The sequence below is a fragment of the Plasmodium yoelii genome, assembly GCF_900002385.2.
Source record: "Plasmodium yoelii strain 17X genome assembly, chromosome: 11".
NCBI classification, from domain to species: domain Eukaryota; phylum Apicomplexa; class Aconoidasida; order Haemosporida; family Plasmodiidae; genus Plasmodium; species Plasmodium yoelii.
Window position 1 is genome coordinate 1,687,102 of NC_036183.2, and position 22,822 is coordinate 1,709,923.

Consider the following 22,822-nt stretch of genomic DNA (forward strand, 5'->3'; position numbering starts at 1 on the left):
AACAAGGAAATAATTTATCAAGATATAATAATTTTTTATAAATATCTTAATACTGAAAAATAAGAAAGAAACAAATGTACACATAAGCCTATATTCGTTTTCATTCTGTCACCGTAAAAAGGCTGCAAAAAATGAGCTTCACGTGTTTGCACAAATAAAAATTAAATTGGAAAACAACCTAATAAATTAAAAAAACTGAAAATGTGCTAAAAATTGCTAAAAAATGAATGAACAAATAAATACACACAAGATACATAAAACATATATATGAATTAATAAAAATATATTTATAGCGCATATATAGACTAAATATATACAAAAATTTGTTTGCCTGTCCTATATATCTGTCTAAGTAGAATTTATAAAGGACATTTTCACGCCAACACAAGTTAAATATGATATTTTTTTTTATGTTCATATTAATTATACAGTTTAAAATATACAGAGAATATATGTTCAAATATGCCACAAACAATGAATTATTAGTAGAAAGGATTAAAAGGGGCAAGGAAGCATTTTATGAAATTTTGAAAGCAAAAAAAAAAGCTGAAGAAGAGTATGCAAAAAAAAAAAACAAAAATGAATACAAAAAATATGAAGATAGCTTGGATGATAATAATATATATGTGAAGGAAATAAAATGCTATGAATATGTACTTGATCAGCTAAATAACTTAAATATGTATAATTGTAATGAAATAAATGAAAATAGTAAATCATTATTAGCTTTAGCAAAAACAAAATGTATTTTTGTTAAATCAATTAGAAACTTCCCAGATGAAAAATCAGGATGTATATTAAATCCAAAAAAATTAAATAAATTGCAAATATATTTATATAATAATAATATGTTTGATCAATTTCAAAATGAAAATATTGCTGAAACATTAAGTCTTGATGAGTTAAGAAAAATAGAAAATACAAAAAACCCATGTCTATATGGTACCGATCCAAATGAAGAATACCCTAACATAGCAGGCAAATTGCCCTTAAAAAATAATGAAAACAATTATAATATATATAATAATTCAGATAATAGTGATGAATACAACTTACGATATAAACATAATACGAAGAATTATTATCATAATAATAATTATATTCCAAATGAGAAAGAGTCAAATAACGATATTAATATAAACAAAAAATTATGTGAAAATTTAAAATATAAAATTGTTACTAATTGCACAGGAAATGATAACATGTCGGATACTGCTTTTCAAATATATCATTCAGAATTAAATCATATTGATGACATATGTTTTTATATACAGTCAATTGAATGGAATAAAAGAACCGAAGAGAATGTGAGTTTTAATTTATATTTTTCTACACATCTATGTTGTCAAAATTGATACATATTTGTTTTTTGTTTAGCATGAACATTTATTTCCTTTTCTTATAATTTATCAATCACCAGATTAACAGATTGGCTGAAACGTCTTTATATATAACAAAACAGATGACCACAAATTTAGAAAACATGAAATTAATAGAACATGCGCAAATAAAGCAAATAGAGAATACAAATAGGTAATTCAAACAATTAATATGTTTTAGATACACATCGAAAAATGTACATATATATATCGAGGGATATTGGGTAAGTTAGTTAATCGAATATATTTTTCTCCATTTTTCTCTATTTTTCTCTTCATTTAGATTTGACAACTTTTTAAAAGGGCTTAAAAGTGATTTTAGTGATATTATAGCAATTTTATCAAGCATAAAAAGGCACCACGAATCTATTAGCAGTAAGAAAATTTTTTTAATATTATTTTATGTTTATTTTTATTTATTAATTCCTTTTTTTTGTAAATAATTTAGGATTTGTGAAGGGGTTTAGAATGTTTGTAATTTATTTTTTTATTTTAATAATAGTCCTTTTTATAACATCACGAAATTATGCATACAACAGTAGAACAAAGATTATTTCGTGTAAGAATAAAAAAACATAATTTGAAAATATTTACTCAAAGTGAACAAATTTTTATTAGAGTCCCATGAAAATATATGCATTTATACTTACTAATTTGGTTAGACAATATAATTACATACTAAAATCGACTATTATTTTTTCCAGGTGTTTTTTTTTGTTTTTTGAGCGAACTATTATTTAAAAAAATTGTTATGCTCATTCAAAAATATCTATTTCTGGTGATTAATGATAACATTGTTAATTATTCAATAAAAGGGATAAGATATGTAAAAGACAAAAATTAAAAATATATCCAAATTAATAAATGCGAAATTTTCTGCATTCATTGACTACTTATATGTCTATATATATTTATGCATGCGTGTGCAATTTTTTTATCATCAATTTTTTTTTCAGATTTTTGCTGGGATTTGTCTAAAAGTGTTTATAACCACAATAATATCGTAATAATTCACATTTTTTATTTGCTTACATTTTTGAAATGCTCTTTTTACACTGAAGCGCGTGATTCACTTTTTCAGATATAAGGAACCCGCAAAAAAAATCGAAGAAGAGTTGAAGTATATAAAAGGTCTTATTGAAGATAAAGCAGAAAAAAATAAATACATAAAAACAGAAAATGAAAGAAATGATGCCAATATAGACCAGTATACAGGTTTCAAACAATAAAATAGTAAAAAAATAAATATAATATTTTAGAAAGTATTTTATATTTCTACTTTCTTTTTATTTCTTTAGCTAATATTTTAAAATTATGGTTAAATTATAACGAAGATCTTGATAATATATATGACGATGATAAAGATTTCAATATATGTAAGGAATATATATATATATAAAATAAAACATGCATATGAATAAAACCACATGATATATGTCTTCGAAATATATATGCACATCTTATGACGCTTAAACATTCTATTAAAACTATTTCAGATAACATTAGTGACACCGAAACAAGTAGTTCAAGTACATCCCTTGTCAGTGAAAATCTATCGTCCGAAGAAATATTTGAGTAATTAAAATAAGATAAAAGAAAGGAATATTATAGTGTAAAATAATAATATAATGTGAAACAAATATAGATTGATTCACTTTTCATTACTTCATTTTCTTCGTTTTTATAATTAGATCAAATGATGAATTTATTGGAAGACGAATAAAAACAATGCATAGAACAAAACGCCCGTTATTTTTTCATTATTTTCCATCACCAAAAAATGTAAAGGCATACACCGAAAACCCGATTACTTTCAGTAAATCAAACAAATGAATGAATATATATATATTTATATAATACATTATAATTGCTCACAAAGACAATAAAATCATATTAAATAATAAGTTATTCCATATGTCCTATGATTATTGTGCGGAAAAAATACATTTGCTTGCTAGGATTATAAGCACATGTTATTATTTTTATATATTTCAAATTACAACAGTAAATATAATAAATGAAAAGCATAAGGAAATTATGAAAATGCGAGCCAAAAGATTAAAAGATTTTGTAATATATAAAAAGGAATAAAAATTATTACCATTGTTGCTTTATTATATAACTATTTATTTATATATTTTTTTTACAAAATCAGGAAAGCAACGAATATAGTGATAGCAATACAATAATCATGGAGACAAATGAAGATAACTCACAACGTAATTTATCTGATTCGAATGAAAATATGAAAAAGTAAACAAACCTTACTTTTTGAAGGGTTATAAAATTTGTATTCACACATACATTAAAATAAATAGTTTTATATATTTGTTCTTATCGAAAGTTATGAAAAAAATTAAATAAAGTGTGTTCTTATTTATAAATTAATATTTTATATGAATATATTTTAATATATATACATAAAACAGTGTTTTACTGGCAATGCATTTTTTTAACTTAAATTTTCTGCGTTAAAAATGCTTAATATTTTTAACATGAATAAATATAATTTTCCATTTGTCTTATTTTATAATACATGCATTTTTTTTGTTAAATAATTGATATATCGATTTGTTTATGTATGTTAGCATTTTTTTTAAGTAAACAAATACACAATATACTTATATTCAAAAATAAGTTTAAGTCTAGAATAAATAGCTTGAATAATTATTAACAAATGTCGAGAAAGCCTATATAACATATACCACAAAATAGCATTATAAATATTTTACAAATAAAGCACATTATTATGCCATAATATATTTTATATGCAATTTTTTAGAAAACATATAATTACTTTATTAACCAAAATAAAACAGAACACCGTTTAAGTCATATTACCACCACCTAGTAATATTTGTCTTGTTAATTATTTGAATATACATATATATGGCTCTTTAATTAATAAAAAAACAAAAAATGAATATGACGAAAATATATTGTTAAAATAATTAATAAATTTCGAAAGTAATATGTGATCATGTCTAAAGCAATATGAGCAACTTTTGCCTTTTCGTTTTTGTTCTTTTTTTGATATATTTATTAACATTATGATAATTAAGAGTAAATATACAATATATAAAACTGTATACGTTCATTTATAACGGTTTCGGAATAAATAATATTTCATACTATCGTAAGAGCTTTTAAATAGTATAAAAATTAGCTCACATTTTATATTTAACGTTACATTTTTATTTATTTTCAAACCGAACGAAAGTATTGGAATTAAAAATAAAGTATTTTTAAAACAAGAGTATATTTTCTTTAAAATATACATCAAAAAATATATATTATATTTATTATATCGAATGACACAAAAATAAATATTATATATAATATACAAAAATGATAATCCGTTGTTAACCACAAAACATGCAGAATGCTAAATGTGAGGAAAAATATTTTTATATATGCAAATTTCTCGATATTTTGAGGGAAAAATAAAAATAATATAAAAATAAAATAAGCGCAGCACACAATAATATTTCCAACTATTACGTCAAATCGTGATTAATCTTATTAAATAATTATATAAATATAATATATATAATATATATATTATAAAAGCAAACAATATATTAAAACATATTATTGCATAATATAGTATTAGTATTACACTCATCATTATTTATATGCATTTATAAAAAAACATGATTTCAACCCTTAATTTAAAATAGCATTAAAATATGCATACTTTATATGTGCATGAAATGCCATACAAAAAAAATAAAAAAAATAAGCAAATAAAATATGTATAAATAAATATATATTTGATAATATACTTACACTACCACGCTATTTATTTATTATATTTTGGTGGAATATTTAATATATTTTTTTTTATTGTTTTTAAGAAAAATAAATTATTTTTGTTTACTTTTTTTTTTTAAAATACAAGCATAAATTATTATATATATAATATTAAATAATAATAGCGTTTCTCTATCCTAAATAAATACCCTTTTTTATAACCATATAATTTTCATATTCATAATGTTAATAAAAGTTAATAGAATATTTTTTTCTTTTTTTTAGATTTATATAATTTATCGTAAAAATAAGAATTAATATTTATAGGCATATAATATAAAAAAATATATATTTACATGTATGCAACATATTATAAAATAAAATTTTAAGAAATAATACATTACTTTATATAAAATTTGTTTGCAAAATGACTGCCAATTCAAAGATAATAAATTTATCGATATTCTTTTCGATAAATGCATTTTATATGCTACTATATATTTTTAATCATACCTTTATACAAGTTATAAGTACATTATGCATTTTATTACTTTTGGTGAGCGGATTATTTGTATTTTTACAAGTAAATACAGTATCTGATTACAAGGAAAATGAAAAGTTAGAGATTGTATCAAAAAAGGCCTTAGAAGGTTTTATAACATATTTGTATGAGTTAATAAACGATAAATTGACATTAGTCAGAAAATACCTATTATGGAAAAACAAAATGGAAAATCTAACTGTAATTGTTGTTATATATTTAATAGGCAATTTTTTTTCATTTGTTAATTTTAGCGTTTTGTTTTACATTATAACTTGGGGTATATTTTTATATAACCATATCAGTAATGTATATATTAAGAAGATATACGCAGTTGCGCACCCATGTTATGTTGATCTAAAAGAACAAATGAAATATGTATATGAAAACATACCTAAATTGAAGCATATCAAAAAGAACATTTAATTTTTAATATTCCTCCGATTTATAAAATTATTGGTTATAATCATAAGACTACGGAATAATAAAAAAAAGAAACTAATACAATTAATGGTATTCTAATCCTATATATATACCTGGAGAAATATATGATTAGGGAAACTAACCTTTAAAATACAAAAAGGAGAGTTATTAAGTAATTTTGATATTTGATTAAAGAAGGAAAACAAAAGGAACTGCACTTTGTTTGAAAGACAGCGTGGATTTTCCTTTAATTCATAAAAAAATAATATGCAAATATATAATTTTTCAAAATATGCGCATTATATATATCACTTCCGATTCATACAAAATGTAAATATATATGGATATATATTGAACACTTTTATATATGCCTGCATTATGTGCATATTCTCTATTATATTTTTAGAAAACATTCATAATATATATATTTTAACTTTTTTTTTTTTTTTATTATATTATTTTTTTAATGGTATATTATGTTAATACAATGTGTGTATTTAAGTATTATCCATATAAATAATATGTATAATTCTTTATATGGAATATAAGAATAAATTAAGAACATAAAAAATTGCATAAATTAATATTTATCAATATTATAAAGTTATAGATTATTAAACTTTTTAATGTTGAATTTATGATTATATATTTTATTTAGTTTTTGTATTTGATTTAGAACTTTGCTATATTATATACAATAATAATAAAATATTTATAAATCCATTTGCAATATAATAATAGCAATAAATGGATTTATATTGTAGTACTATTCTCTAAAAAGGTATATTGAAAAAAACTATATAATAAGTAGGTATATAAAATAAATTATTGCATTTTTATAGGAAACATAATGCCCAGGTAATGCTATATATATAGCGGTTTTATTGTGACTAAAAAAATAAACAAAGTGTAGTAAAAGCATAAGGCGCTATGATTAAGAATATATTATAGACGATTTTTAATCGTAAATTTGTACGTTCCTAGTTTCATAAATTTGCATTAAATTCCTTCCCTCCTTTTATATGTCTTCCTTTAAAGAAGAATATATATTATGCATTAATAATTAGATAAAAGAATATCTATATACTTTTGTTTGTCTACACACCATTTACCAAAAATGTTATTGTAGGTTCTAAATATTTTTGTTTTTAAAAAGGGTATAAATAATTGTCTGATTTTTTATTATTGTTTTTGGATGACACATTTTTTTTAATTTATTTGTCATAAATGATCTTGCTCAACATATTTATAAAAAAAAAGGAGTAAACAATAAAGTTATACACATATGAAGTTAAATAATTTATTCATGCTAGTAGTAATGCCCCCATAATTTACAAAAAAAATACGTTAGTGAATTATAATATTTGTAATAATAAATTGGAAGATTAATAAAGGGATAATACGATAAAATAATATAAATATATGACATAGAACCTTCCAAAATCCTAGAATTAGGAAAGTGAAATATATTTATTATTCATGGTGGAAAATATGGATATAAGAATGTAAATTTATTCAAATACTTGAAAAATAAATATTGCATATAATTATAAACAATATATGTAATAAATGGAAATAAAAATAAAAGAATAAAAATGGGAACACGAAAATAGTATAAATAATGCCAAATATGCACGCACATAAATAATTAAGTTTTGTACAAATTTTTAGGCATAATTAAAAAAAAATTTAACAAAAAACAATAATTGAAAATTTTTTTTTACATAAAAAATATATTAACTTGTATGTTTCATATTAAGAGAAATTCTATATGAAAAATAAAAAAGAAATATTTGAATTAGCTAAGTATTTGATTTGACGATATCGTTTATCTAAGCATGTTTAAAGGGAGTCACGAACAAAATAATATATAAAAATAAAATAATTTAAAGGCAAAAAAGTAAAAATAATTAAAGGCGTGTCACAGAAAACACATTTATAAGTGTTATATATATGAATGGCACACTAAAAAAGAAATATGATTGTTAAATATATAAAAGAAGAAATATGTAAAGTATGAGAAATGCAAGCAGTAATGCGAACGGGCAAGGTTAAATAAAATTTAAGTGAAGTAGAGCAAACACTATTTTGTAAAATACAGATATGAAATTTACCCCCACAAAAAATATATTTGCGCATAATAAAATAAAAATAAAATATATATAATTCATTGGAATATATACACATAATAATGGAAAGCAGAGAATGTGATATAAGAATAATAAATGGAACAAGTTGCGCATTTTATAGATATATGCACTCAGTTAAACATGGAGTATGGGTAATAAATCCCCCTGAATGCTTAAATAGCAAAGGGGAAGGTAAATGCGTAGCCAGATTTACAAAAACAATGGGTAATTTTTACGGTATTTTACAATATTGTGTAGTAATAAATAATGAAGAATATATTTTAGATTCTCGTTTTGATATTCCTCTATTAGGTGATAATACTGCATCTGCTGTATTGGGTATGAATTTAAAAAATGAAACAAAACAAATCTTATCACACCAAAAATATTTTATTGTTAAGCATAGTCATGATAATACATATAACAGCAAGTTTTATATAAATATATTAGAAACAGAGGAAGGTAGAAAGTTTATTGAATACCACAAAAAACGACTAAAAAAAGGGTTAATAAGAATACTAAATATACGAAGTATAGAAGAAAAGGAGAAAATAAGAAAAACAAATATGGAAAATGCTATGAGAAAAAATGAAAATAATAGTAGTAATAATATAAACACTAATACAACTAATAATAATGATAATACTGATGTGTCAATAGAAGATAAATTCCTTTATAGCACATATAGAAATGAGGAAATAATGGAAATATTACCCCTTAGTTTTATAATCAATATAAAAAATTATGATTGGGAAACGAGATTAAGAAAATCTCATAAATCTCTTTATATTTTAATTATAAATTTTACTAGACAAACATTGGTATTACCAGATATTAAAAAGGGTAAATCATCAGTATTGACTGATGGTAATTGGGTGGAATTTCCTAGTGAGAAAATAGCATCTCTTAGATGCAGTGAATTTGGTTGTAATAATGATGGCATGTTTTCAAGTATTAATGGATACTGTAAATATAAATTTATGAACGAATCATGTTATTTAAATATATTTTGGGATATAAATAATGTTAATTCTACCATAAAATGCAATATTAAAAATACGACGAAATATACTATTATAAAAAATGTAGAGATATACAATGAATGTACTGCTGTTTTTCATATATTAGAATATTATTATTACCCACCTATAAAATTATTAGAATGTCGAGCACTAACAAATAATATAATAAATAATTATGGAATTAATAAAAATAATATTGATGAAAATATGAATATTATATATCAATGTAGCATAAGTGTTATTAGACAATTTTGTCAATATTTACATAATAATGCACAACAAGAAAATAATACAAATTGTGACTTATTAAATATGTCTTGTTTAAAAACACTAATGAATGATGATTACAGTGATAATTTAAGGAATAAAAATATATTTTCTCCAGATTTTTCAAAGTCAAATAAAATAATATCTGTATATTCTAATGAAGTAGATAATGATAATTCTTATTTAAATGATTTAAACGATAAAAAAAATGTAACTTTAGATAATGATACTATTGATTATACTGGTAATGAAGATTTCAGAAGAAATATACATGATCATAATTTACATTTATTAAGAAAAAAAAGAAATGTAAATTCAAATTCTTTATGTTATATTAACCGAAAAAATATTTTTACTAATATTAATATTACTGCAGCTAGAGATTTTTTTTGTTATATGCATGGAAATAATTACTCAAACAATATTCCTATAAATTCATATTTATATATTTCATGGAATATTGGAAATATTATTTATAGAAATTTATATAATTCTAGTGAGAATATAATAATTAATGCTCACAGTTTATTAAGCAGTCATAATATAAATGATGATGTTATACTTAAATTAAAAATTGATGAAAATAACCGAAGAATATATCCTTCTCATTTAATACAAAATCTATTAATGAATGTTAAAAGTGATATATATATAAATAATGAATGTGTAGTCTTAGATATTATATTAAACATTTTTCACATTTTATCAGCACATTTATCACCTATTATAGAACAAATTATGGAAATGGAATATGGAGATAGATGGCTAATAGATAGTAAAATTCCAAAAAGTAACATTTGGGAAAAATCTAAAGGTAAAAACGAATTGGATATAGAAGGGATTATACATATTCTTACAACTTTTTGGATGGACATTTTTGAAAATCGAATAAAAAATATTATGATTTTAGAAAATTTGCAAAAGGCTTCAATTTTTTGGGCTAATCAGGAAATCGACCAATTCGATCAAGAATTTGTTAAAAAATTAATTGAAAGCTCTTCTTTGCTTTTGAAAATTTTTGGAGATTATAATACAGCAAAAAGCATTGAGAAATTTTACTACAACAAGTACTCGATTTTTAACGATATTTGTGTGGATTAGTGATTATTTGACAAACTATATAATGCATATATATATAGTTCTTGTATTCTTTATCGATTTCTATATGTTTGACATATTAATTGGTGATATATTTTTTTTTTGGTAGATCCTTTATTGTGCAACTTAATTTCGCAATTTGTTGCGAATTATACAATTTTTAATTTTTTTGTTACTTTTTATCCGTTTATTTTGCTGTATTTCATTTAATGTGCATTTCCAAACAACATAAAGTTTTTATCCAACCTTGTTTCATCATATTTCTTTTCATTTATTTATTTGTTTTGTTCGTTTAAATAATTATTTAAAAAATTACAATTTTTTTTAACTATGAAAATGGATTTTTGGCATTTATTTTTATATGAATGTTAGGAAATGCACACGCATTTCGCCTTTTTTTCAAATTGCTTTGATGAAAGTAATCAAAAATTAGCCACCATAAATAAAAATTAGATTTTGCATGTTATAATAAAAAATGCTTTGATTTATGGAAAAAAATATATGTATCAAATACGTTATATTATTATCCAAGCTTTGTCACACTATTGGAATAAATAATATGCCTTATATTATCTATCCAGGAATTAACTAGTAATACACATAATATATCGAAAAAAAATAAAAGAAATTATGAGAGCGCATATTGAAACACGTGCTACAGTTATAGGATTCCTAGTATATATTTAAAGTAAACATATATTAGTAGAAATATATGTATAAAGGTATTTATAAAATATTATACCTTTCCATAAGATGGAACTAAGCATGACTGTCTATGCAATGTCAAAGATATTAAAATTGTTGATTATTTGATTTCGAATAAAAAAAAGTGTGAATATGTTGGTAAATACACAAAAGAAAGAAGGTATAATTTGAAGAAACTAATGTAAAATAAAAAAAAATAAAATGATAAATAATAACGATAAAAAAATATAAAACAAACATGATCTAAAAACACGGTTTCCGTACAAGAAACAGTAATAAGATCAATTTAAAAAAAAAAAAATTAGCTTTCCCCAATGGGGATGACTTTATATTATCTCGAAAATAAGCTACTATTATTTGCGGGCTTAAAATTGTATTGAAAATTTGAATTTGATTGCTGAAACATTGAGTTGTTATTGGCACCTAAACCTGTATTAGTATTAGCACCAAAAGATGAACTATTGTTATTTGAAAACATGCTATTATTTGTGGTATTTCCAAAAGTATTTCCAAAAGTGTTTCCCACATTCTGTTGAAACTTATTTCCAAAATTATTACTACTACTATTATTATTTAGTGTATTAAAGCCTGATAAGGAATCTCTATTAGTTTGAGTTGATGAAAATGTATTTTTTTGAAATAAGCTGTTATTATTTGATAAATTTGAACTAGACATATAGTTATTATTTGAAAGTGGAAAAGAAGAGTTATTTCTCATCATATTATTATTGGATAAAAACATACTATTGTTGCTACTAGTATTACCAATATTGTTAGAGGTGGTTGAAAACTGGTTTAAATTATTAGACCCAGAAAATCCGGTTTTATTTCCAAATGTGTTACTATTATTACTAGTAATATTGTTAGTGCTATTATATGACATTCTATTATTGAACATATTTTTTGATGCTGAATTATTTGAATTATTAAATATATTGGTATCTCTAGTATTATTTGAAAACATACTTGTGTTATTGTTACTAAATATGCTACTACTTGTTCCCTTTTGTGCATTATTTCCTCCAAACAATCCCCCATAATTATTGTTTCCAGAAAATGTACTATTATTGCCACTAGTATTTCCACCCATGAAACTACCACTACCAAAGTTGGTATTTCCACCTAAACCATATGATGACATATTATTATTACTTCCCATATTTATACCTCTATTAAATGAACTTGTATTTACCATACTTTTATTACTAGATGCTCCATAATTATTCACGTTAGAAAATAAACTATTATTATTGTTATTATTTGTATTAATTCTTGACATACCACTAGAGTTTGTAAATAGAGAATTTGACATATTATTATTATTTCCAATTTTGTTTGTATCAGAAGATAATGAAAACAACCCAGTATTTAACCCTGAGGAATTTGCATTGTTATTCATATTACTTCCAAACATGTTATTGTTTGAAAACATGGTAGTTTTGTTATTATTTAGCCCCGAAAAGATACTACTTGTATTATTATTCATTCCCATGTTTGAGCCTAATGTGTTATTATTATTTGATGTGCTCGAATTGCCAAATAAACTACTTGATGTTGTATTTAATGTGGTTCTATTAAATTGCGAATTTGTATTATTATTCATAGAAGAATTGAAAATGCTCGAAGAACCAAGTGTGCTTTTATTAAATAGTCCACTATTATTATTGCCAATTGCACTGTTATTTATTAACAAACTATTTTGTTGATTACCCATTGTAGATGTGCTGGACATATTTAAAATGTTATTACTTCTATTATTTGTATTAAGCATATTATTTCCAAGGTTGGTAGTGCCCCCAAATAAGCTGGTCGAACCACCTACAGACATATTAGGTGTATTATTCATTCCTGAACCCATAAAACTGCTAGTAGTAGATGTATTACCAAAAATACTAGATGTAGGACTTTTGGGCAAATTAGTATTAAACATACTTGGGGAAGAATTTGCTCCAGATAATAAATTATTGTTTGTAGTTCCAAAAGGAGTCGAACCAGTTAACATATTATTATTAGCGGTAGTAGAATAATTTGATGAGCCAAATATTCCACCAGCTGAGTTATTTTCCGATGGGTTTCTATTATTTAGGTTAAGCATATTATTACCAAGGGAATTATTACCTCCAAATAAGCTAGTCGATCCACCTACAGACATATTAGACGTATTATTCATTCCTGAACCCATAAAACTGCTAGTAGTAGATGTATTACAAAAAATACTAGATGTAGAGCTTTTTGGCAAATTAGTATTAAACATACTTTGGGAAGAATTAGCTCCAGATAATAAACTATTATTTGTAGTTCCAAAAGGAGTGCTATTATTCCTCATAGTTGTGCTTGTAGAATTATTAAAAGTAGAACCAAATAAATTACTTCCTGAATTATTTGCAAATAAATTATTATTTGAAGCAAATGTGTTGCCACTATTAAGACCCGAAAGATTAGTGCCAACTCCTGTAATATTATTAAACATGGTATTTGTATTATTTGACATTTGATTATTTAAAAGTGAAAATGTGTTGTTAAGCTTGTTCATATTGTCAAAAGATGACGAAAATCCTAATGATGGATTAATATTATTGCAAATTCCTGGAGATGAAGCTAATGCAGCAGCTGCTGTTGCGGCATTAGACATTCCTATTATTGAATCTGGAATATGATTTATTAAATCAAACGCATTTTTTTTTGAATCCATAAGTGTATAACTAGTATAGTCATCATTATTGTCATTAATATCATTGGGATTTTGCTGGAAACAAAATTCAGATGCATTTCTCAAAGCAAGTAAATATGGATTTAGTTCATTCCATTTTTGCATATATTGGTTTATTAAAGATGTATTATTATAATCTGTTTTTCCAATTCTATCATAAGCAGAAGAAAAATCATAAGTTAAATCGGTACTAGGAAATTGCTGCTCTTCTTTGTGTAATTTCAAAACTTTATCGACAAATAAAAATGAATTAAATCCAGGTATTGAACAATATTGCATAAATTTTTTTTGATTTTCTTCTGATAATGGATATAAAACAAAGTTGATAAAATGATATAAAAATTTTTCACCCAAACAAAAATGTATAAAAAATGGGTGTGTGATTGGTCTGTTTCTTGTAAAATGGATACAATTAAAATATTTAGATACATTTTTTTTTGTATCATTAAATGTTTTAATAATATAACTTTTTTTAATAACTTCATTAGTATAATCTTTTACATAATTTTCAGGTATTTTTATTATTTTTATATTTTTTTTTGAAAAATTTGTATACATATCAAATAATAATAATACATTACATTGTAAATTATATTTTATTTGGTTAATTAATAAAGTTTGTTTATTTAGTGTATTAGTTATTTGATCTTTAAATGAGGTAGTATCAAATGCTTTATATAACATTGTTCTTCTAATAATATTTTGTAATTGCTCTTTTTTTTCATATATCATTTCTTTTAGTTCATCCTTTAATAAGTTCATAAGAAAAGAATATTCATCATCAGTATTTGTTAATATATTGAACGTATTATCTAACTGTTGAAAACGCAAAATTTCTATACTTTTTTCTTCGTTAAATAATTGAGAATAATCTGTCATTGCATTATCTACATATTTCAATAGTCTATTTACATTTTCTGTTATATTAAAATTATTTAAATTGTTTGTATTAATTTTATGTATTTTTTTTAGTTTAAATGACATATTATCTAATTTTAATACTCCTTTTATATATGTTTTATTTTTTTTTTCAAAGTTTGATATCATAGACTCATGTTGAATAGTTTCAAATTTTATATTCTCAAATTCTTTTTTATCATCTATTAAATCTTTATTTAAAATATTTAAATCATTTTTAATATTCTCAATCCTTTTTAATATATGTTTCATATCTTCTGTGTCTGTTTGTGCTTTTTTATTTAGTAGCTCAAATGAATCTTTCCATTCAGGAATCACTTTATAAATTTCGCTAAAACTAGGAGAATCTTTAATATAACATAATTTTTTATTATCATATATATTATTTAAATGTGGTACAATTCTTACAATATTTTTTGTGCAGTTGTTTCTTTCAACATAATTACACAATCCACTATATAACTTTAATACATTTTCATTAATTTCAATCATATCATGATTTAAATAATATACAGAATTTGCCATATTTGCTTTTATATATTGTTCTTCGTTATTTTTATTATTCTCCATTTTTAAACAATTATTTATTGCATCATTATTTTTTGTAGTTCCAATTACACCATTTAAATTGTCCCCACTTTTATCACTTGTTTTTTTTATCCATAGCCCATCATCATTATTATTAGTTCCAGTTTTTAATCCATTCTTAACGTCTGAAAAATATTTATCTCTTTTTTCCTTAATATATTTATTTCTATCATCTAAGATATCATCGACCTTGTCATATAAACTATTGTTCGTATTGCAATCATCATAAATTTCACTATCATCAGTTTTATATGCATCTTTATTATTATCTTCAATAACAATTTTTGATATTTTATCCATGGTAAATAATATATCTTCATTTTCATCTATATTTTTTATTTTTGGATGACACATATTAATTGTAGATATTACTAGTTTCTTAAATTCGTAATCTGTTTGTACATTATATTTATTATTTAGTTTTTTTTTTTCTTTTATCATTTTTTCGTCTTCACCTTCTTCTACCTGGTTATTATTATATGATCTAAATGCATTTCCATCGTTTTTTTTTTTTTTTATAGATTCTAATTGATCCGAAAATTTTATTCTTTTTATTAAATTTGTAGATGTTGTATATTTAGTAGCGTTAAAATTTGTGTCATCTTCATTTTCAATATTCTTAGTATGACCACTATTATTTTGATTCTCATTAAGGATATTTCTTTTTAATTTTATATTATCACTCATGTAATAATCATCGTTTGGGGTTCCCATAAATATTTCATCATAATTTTCTGGCCCACTTATAACAGAATAAAGATCATCATCACTATTTTCACTTTTACTGTTTTGATTTTCCTGATCTGATTTATCCGAATGTTCATTGTTTTGTTTCCAATCCCCCATATTACTACCATTTTCAGAAACATTTGTTTTTTTATTGTCATTTTTTGCATTCTCCATATGAGTAGAATTGACTAAATCATCATTAGAACCACGCTCCGAATCCACATCGTCACTTTCGTTTGTTTTATTTTCTTTTTTATCAAGCGAGGAAATATCTTGTGTTTTTTTTTTCAACATTGATACTTTGTTTTTTAAGTTGTTCTCTATATTTAAAGATTTTCCTTCGCGAATTTTATTATTATTAGAATTATTTTCATCTTTATAAGTTATGTAAGATTTTTTATTAAAACTATTTTTTACATTAGTATTATTATATTTTTTATTTATATATGGAGTTTCATACTGATCATCGGAAAAAGAGTCGTTTGAAATATCACTCGAGCTATTTCTACTAAAACTATGTTTTAATGTGTTAACTTCATTGTTAATATTATAAGCATCATTATCTTCATAATCATCATAAAAATTACTTTTATAAAGAGAACTAGAAGATGAATATGCATCTGAAACGGTTACAAAACTTTCACAAGATTTTTCAAGTGCGCAACTTAAATCAGTTATACCATTTGTGGAGTTTAGAGGATCTTTGTTAGATATAACATCTTCTTCCTTATCATTTAATTTTGTATTTTTATTATTTGAAGTGTCTTCATAATTGCTCATACTATAGAAATTCATTGAATTATCCTCTACATCCATTTTTGTTTATAATGATTTCTTTATTTGAAAGAGGAAAAAAAAAAAAACAAATCTTTTTTAATAACTCATTTGACCCAATTTTATAAATAAGAGTTGCAAAAAAAATAAAAATATATATAATCACAAAAAGAAATTTATATATTACAAAATATAAATATAATAATATGAAAAAAAAAGGATAAGAAATAACAAAACATGAACAAACTGTTTCGTAATATTATAATCGTCTTGTATCCACATTAACTCAACACTTTATTTAATAACATAATATTTGAAATCTACTAATTTTTTCTCCAAGTTTATGCAATGTTTTGATGTATGCAATTATATATATCCATGTGCGTAACATTTGTTCTTTTTGACATTTTATTTCCCCAAAGTATAATATATGATCAAAACTTTATTCATATACAATTTTTATAAGAATATATAAAAATATGTTTCACAATTTTTTAATTCATTTAAAAATAATCATTGTCCTTATATATTATAATGCGTATTGGGGATGGATATATCTCAGCTGATTTATAGCCAAAAACGCAGAATTAAAAAACATTAAAAAAAATATAAATACAAATTAAAAAAATATATAAGTATAATTATATTAATACATACTTACTTACAAATAAATAAACATGCGTAGATTTTTAAAAAATGCGCAGAATTTTTCCCACGATTTTTTTTTTTTTAAATTCTTATCGAGTCAAAGAGAAGGAAAATATTATTTAGAAATTTTCCTTTCGTATTTTGAACAAATTTAATTTCAGGTGCGTTAATATGGAAGTACTTAATTTATTTTATTTTAAATGATGAAAATATTTTTCATTTTTAAGGAAAACATAAAATTATAACTTTCCTTAAATACATTTATTTATGAAAATAATAAAACTATTCAGATATTCCTTAAATTCACAAATATTTGAGATTAAAAAAAAAGAGAAATTTTTCATTATATCAGGTTCTTATTGCATGAAATAAATTTTAATCTATTTGTATTTCTATGCTTGTTGCCATAAAACAAAAATTATTCATATATGTTGTATGTCTCGCTAAAATTTTTATAATGACATGTATGAACCATTTTTGAAATTTTCTGTACTGAAAAAACCCGTCTTTTCCCCTTTATAATTTTTTGATTTATAACCATGAAAAATTTTGAAAAAGGCACTTTTTTTTTTTTATAATATTTCTATTGATGTATTAAAGATAGTGCATAAACTTATTTTTGTTTGATATCACAAACTTTGATCTTATGCTTAGGCTAGTTACACAGTTTAAGCATATGAATGAAAACAAAGGCGTTCTAGTAAGATATATGTCTAACTATATATTTATTATTTTTTTTTCTTGTATATTTAACATTTTTATAAGGCAAAAATTAAAAATAAAATCAAATGCCCGTCCTTTAAAAGTCTTTAAATGTGATTAAGCGGAAATAAAAAAAACAAATAGTTGAAAAACAAATAAATATATCAATGATATGAAAAAATAAATGTGCTAATAATAATAAAATTAAAAACAAATTAACATACATATGCATGCACATAATACATAATGTGCATGTAAATATATAAATAGCATTATTTATTGTTTGCAACATCCCAAAACATTAAAAAAAGTAATAAAAAAAAATTATTAACAAGGAATATTTAATATGGTATAAAAAAATATCTGCATGTATTATTTCATGTCCACCATTTAAGAGAAAAATGTATAAGTGTTGCTAAAATTGGTGATATTTTTTGAAAAGTTGTGAAAATCACTGAAAAATTATCGAAAAACATGATATCATATTATCACGCATTTTTCATGTAAAAAAAGAGGGGACCTAATTCACAAAGCCACTCAGGATCCACTGTAGTGACATTTCGCATGTATTCTTTTGTGGTAAAAACAATTTCCTGATAGATGACATAGTCAGGTGTATATCCAATATTATATAAAGAAGAATTTGGATGAACATGGCAAGCTACATTAGTTGTTAAATTTATATATTCTGAAAATGATTTTAATTTAGCAGCATTATGAAAATATCCAGAACAAATAGTTTTTCTTACTAAGTCCCATTTATTATTACATGATATATTTTTAATACGTAAAGATTTAATAATATCACTTAATTGAGAATATACTTCTTTTGCTTTATTTAAGGATTTGTATTGAATAAAATTTTTATTGCACCAAGTATAAGAATAATCATGAACCTTCCATTGTAAATAAATATTTAATAATGTTAAATGATCACTTTCTGGTACTGCAAATTTTTCTTTTTTTGACTCAACAGTTTCAGTATTTTCTTTTGTTTCTATAAAAATAGACGGTGAAGAAAGCATACTAACTATAATTAATATTTCTTTAGTACATGCAAATTTTTCACTATATATAATAATTTTTGATAAAGGAGGGTCTAAAGGAAAAAGTATCATTTTTTGCCCCGTTTCGGTTAAATTTCCTTCATTATTTATAGCACCTAATACCCATAATTCATGTAAAGAATTTATAATACTTTCTTTACTTGGTGCATCAATAAAATCAAATTCAAATATATTTTCAACGTTTAATGATTTTAATAATAATACTACATTTGATAGATTACTTCTTTGTATTTCTGGAATATTATTTGGATATAGATCACATAAAAATGTATTTTCTGTATATAGACGATAACATATTCCAGCTCCTGTTCTTCCTGCTCTTCCTGATCGCTGATTAGCATTTGCTTGAGAAATAGGAGTTATTTGTAAAACATCCATTCCAATTTTTTGATTATATACTTTAAGTTTACAATATCCTGTATCAATTACATATTTGATTCCATCTAATGTTAGAGATGTTTCAGCTATATTAGTTGAAACTATTATTTTTCTGAGATCATATTTTTGAAATATTTTACTTTGTTGTTCACTAGATAATTGTGAATATATTGGGAAAATATAAAATGGAGATATATGGCTAGATATATCAATTTGATCACGTGTAACTTGATCTTTATTTGTTTTAGACATTTCCAAATCTAATTTTCCATTGTTATTACTTGTATCTTTTTCGTCATTAACATTGTTATCCTTTTTATTATTAATTATATTTTTTATTTTACTTATTGTTTCTTTTTTATTACTATTTGATTCTTTGTATGATTCATATACCTCATAAAATCGTTCACTTAATAGATAACATGTAGCATTAATATCATCTTGACCCGTCATAAAAATTAAAATATCTCCAAAATTTTTATCATAACTATTATCAGAAAAATGTATCTCAATTGCTTTTTGAACAGCACATTCAATATAATCATTACATGGAGTTCTTAAATATTCTAAATGTACTTTGAACGTTCTTCCTTGAATATTGTAAATTGGAGCATTTCCAAAAAATTCTGAAAATTTTTTAGAATCTATAGTTGCAGATGTAACTATTAATTTTAAATCGTTTCTTTTTAAACATATATTTTTTAATATACCTAACAAAACATCTGTATTGATAGATCTTTCATGTGCCTCATCCATAATAATAACACTATATTTATCTAAATCTTGATCATTTAAAGTTTCTCTTAATAATATACCATCTGTAACATATCTTATTTTTGTTTGTTTACTTGTATTATCTTCAAATCGAATTGTATACCCAACTAAAGATCCTATTTCTACATTCATTTCATATGACACACGATAAGCAACTGAAACAGCTGCAACTCTTCTTGGTTGTGTACAACAAATAATTCCATTTTTATGATATCCTTCTTCATATAGATATTGAACAATTTGTGTTGTTTTTCCTGAACCTGTTTCTCCAACAATTATTATAATATTGTTATTATATACTGCATCTAATAATTCTTTTTTTGATTTATAAATAGGTAATGATTCTTTCAATTTTAATAAATCTTCTTTATCTTTTAATGTATTTTTTTTATTATTTTTTATGTCAAAATTAACACTATACATTTTATCTTTTTTATAATCAAACACATCTTCTTTGTGTCTATTTTCTTCGTCTTCTGCATCGACTTTATCTAGTCTCATGTTCATATTATATTGATCTGTACTTGAATTAGTTTCTTTGCTATTTTTATTTCTATGAATTTTTAATAGTTCTCCTAATTTGCTTCTTTCGATTTCCCAATATCTATCTCGTCCTTTTGATTTCTCACTTTCATTTTTAAAATATTTTAAAAATTCGCTACCTTTTTTTGCTGATTTTACAAAATCACATGTTTCATCTTTAACAACATTAAAGTAAGACGTGGAGTTATTTTTCTTATCAAATGGATAACTATTAAAATTATCTATTTCTTTTATGTTTGAATCATTTTTGTGCATATCTGTATTATTTTTCGTATTTGAATTTTTCATTTTATCAATAAAAAATGGTGTTACTTGCCTAATTAAAACAATTTTTTTAACTTCGTTAGTATTATTAGCTTCATTGATTTGTTCTAGTTGCAACTTGTTATATGTTGAATTAACACCTCCTTGTTTTAATTTGCTTAATTCCCATAAATTATTATCTACATTTTTTTGATTGACTTTTTCCCTTTGACTATTTAATATACTTTTAGAATTATTTTGCATTTTTTTCTCTTTATAATATGTATTTTCTACATCAACGTTGTAAAACGAATCAATAAAATCATCTTCTTTAGTATACCAAATTTCATCTAAAATTCTATCATTATTATTAGTATAGTATTCTTTTTCTACTTTTTTTCTTATATCCTTATTTTTTTTTGTATATATAGTTTTTTTCATATTTAATCTATTATTATCCTCATAATCATTTCTTATGTTGCTATTTTTCGAAGTATCACTATCATTGCTAGATCCTTTTCTATTTTTATGTTTTAAATCATAATCGGAATCACTTTGATTATTATTTTTGTTATATTCAAATGAATTATTGCTAAAATCACTTTTATCCGAATTTTCTATTTCTTTCGTGTCATATTTTTTACTCACATTTTGACCATTATTTTTATTGTTAATTTTTTTAGGAGTATCTTTTCTTTCATTGTTTATATTCTGGAAGTTTCTTTTTTTTATAAATGTAATTTTTTGTTTGCTTTCAAATTCGATATCTTTAAATATATTTTTTCCACTATTATCATTATTACCCTTTTTACTTATATTTTTAATGTTCCTCTTTTTAAAAGTTAAGTTATCATTTTTAGGCTCTTTGATTTTCGTCTCAACAATTTTTTCTTCTTCGGACGAAGATTCGCCATAGAAATTATTGTTTGCAATCATTCAGAGGATAAAGAAAAAAGACAAAAACAAATATGGTGTCTGTAAAATGTATCAAATATAAACAAACAGAATTTTATAATATTATTTTCATATACAAAATGATTTATTTATTTTTTTTTGCTTAATGTTTGCAAAGTTAATAATGAACAAGGAAATTAAAAATAAACAAATGAATTTCTCGAGTTCACTTTTATAGACATAGGCATTTTATTCTTTGCAATGTATACTTTTTTTTCCACTTATAAAAAGCTTTATTTATTGTTATTATTTTTTTAACAAAAGCGGAATCGTTTAAAGTGGAATATATACAATTATAATATTGAGATTTTTATAAATATCAACGAAATTGTTGTGAAAAAATAAATTGGTAAATAGTTAAACATGATTAATGAAGCACATAAAAATATTATTCAAGCTGTGTATATATACACTTATATTTGACTTTTTTTTCCGATTTTTTTTTTTACCTATATTAATGATTGCCTTCTTTTATTT

At 22.9% G+C, this 22,822-nt stretch overlaps 5 protein-coding genes across 5 annotated transcripts; 3 read left to right on the plus strand and 2 right to left on the minus strand.

Annotated features, from left to right (window-relative positions):
* Nucleotides 1-395: 395 nt before the first annotated feature.
* On the plus strand, nt 396-3,636 carry PY17X_1141200 (nuclear fusion protein, putative; the record flags this gene model as incomplete). The annotated part of the gene is made up of 12 exons (XM_022956602.1): nt 396-1,307; nt 1,421-1,533; nt 1,663-1,754; nt 1,828-1,938; nt 2,084-2,205; nt 2,336-2,382; nt 2,461-2,594; nt 2,678-2,755; nt 2,876-2,954; nt 3,071-3,195; nt 3,385-3,449; nt 3,535-3,636. The coding sequence occupies 12 exons, from the start codon at nt 396-398 to the stop codon at nt 3,634-3,636; spliced, it is 1,980 nt and encodes a 659-aa protein (XP_022812479.1).
* Nucleotides 3,637-5,559: 1,923 nt separating this feature from the next.
* PY17X_1141300 (reticulon-like protein, putative) lies at nt 5,560-6,099 on the plus strand (the record flags this gene model as incomplete). The annotated part of the gene is made up of 1 exon (XM_022956603.1): nt 5,560-6,099. The coding sequence occupies one exon, from the start codon at nt 5,560-5,562 to the stop codon at nt 6,097-6,099; it is 540 nt and encodes a 179-aa protein (XP_022812480.1).
* A 2,188-nt stretch (nt 6,100-8,287) lies between these two features.
* Nucleotides 8,288-10,615, plus strand: PY17X_1141400 (conserved protein, unknown function; the record flags this gene model as incomplete). The annotated part of the gene is made up of 1 exon (XM_022956605.1): nt 8,288-10,615. The coding sequence occupies one exon, from the start codon at nt 8,288-8,290 to the stop codon at nt 10,613-10,615; it is 2,328 nt and encodes a 775-aa protein (XP_022812481.1).
* Nucleotides 10,616-11,648: 1,033 nt separating this feature from the next.
* Nucleotides 11,649-17,078, minus strand: PY17X_1141500 (nucleoporin NUP205, putative; the record flags this gene model as incomplete). Its single annotated transcript, XM_022956606.1, has 1 exon — nt 11,649-17,078. The coding sequence occupies one exon, from the start codon at nt 17,076-17,078 to the stop codon at nt 11,649-11,651; it is 5,430 nt and encodes a 1,809-aa protein (XP_022812482.1).
* A 1,796-nt stretch (nt 17,079-18,874) lies between these two features.
* On the minus strand, nt 18,875-22,327 carry PY17X_1141600 (pre-mRNA splicing factor ATP-dependent RNA helicase; the record flags this gene model as incomplete). Its single annotated transcript, XM_722176.2, has 1 exon — nt 18,875-22,327. One exon carries the CDS (start codon nt 22,325-22,327, stop codon nt 18,875-18,877), a length of 3,453 nt encoding a protein of 1,150 aa, XP_727269.2.
* Nucleotides 22,328-22,822: the final 495 nt, after the last annotated feature.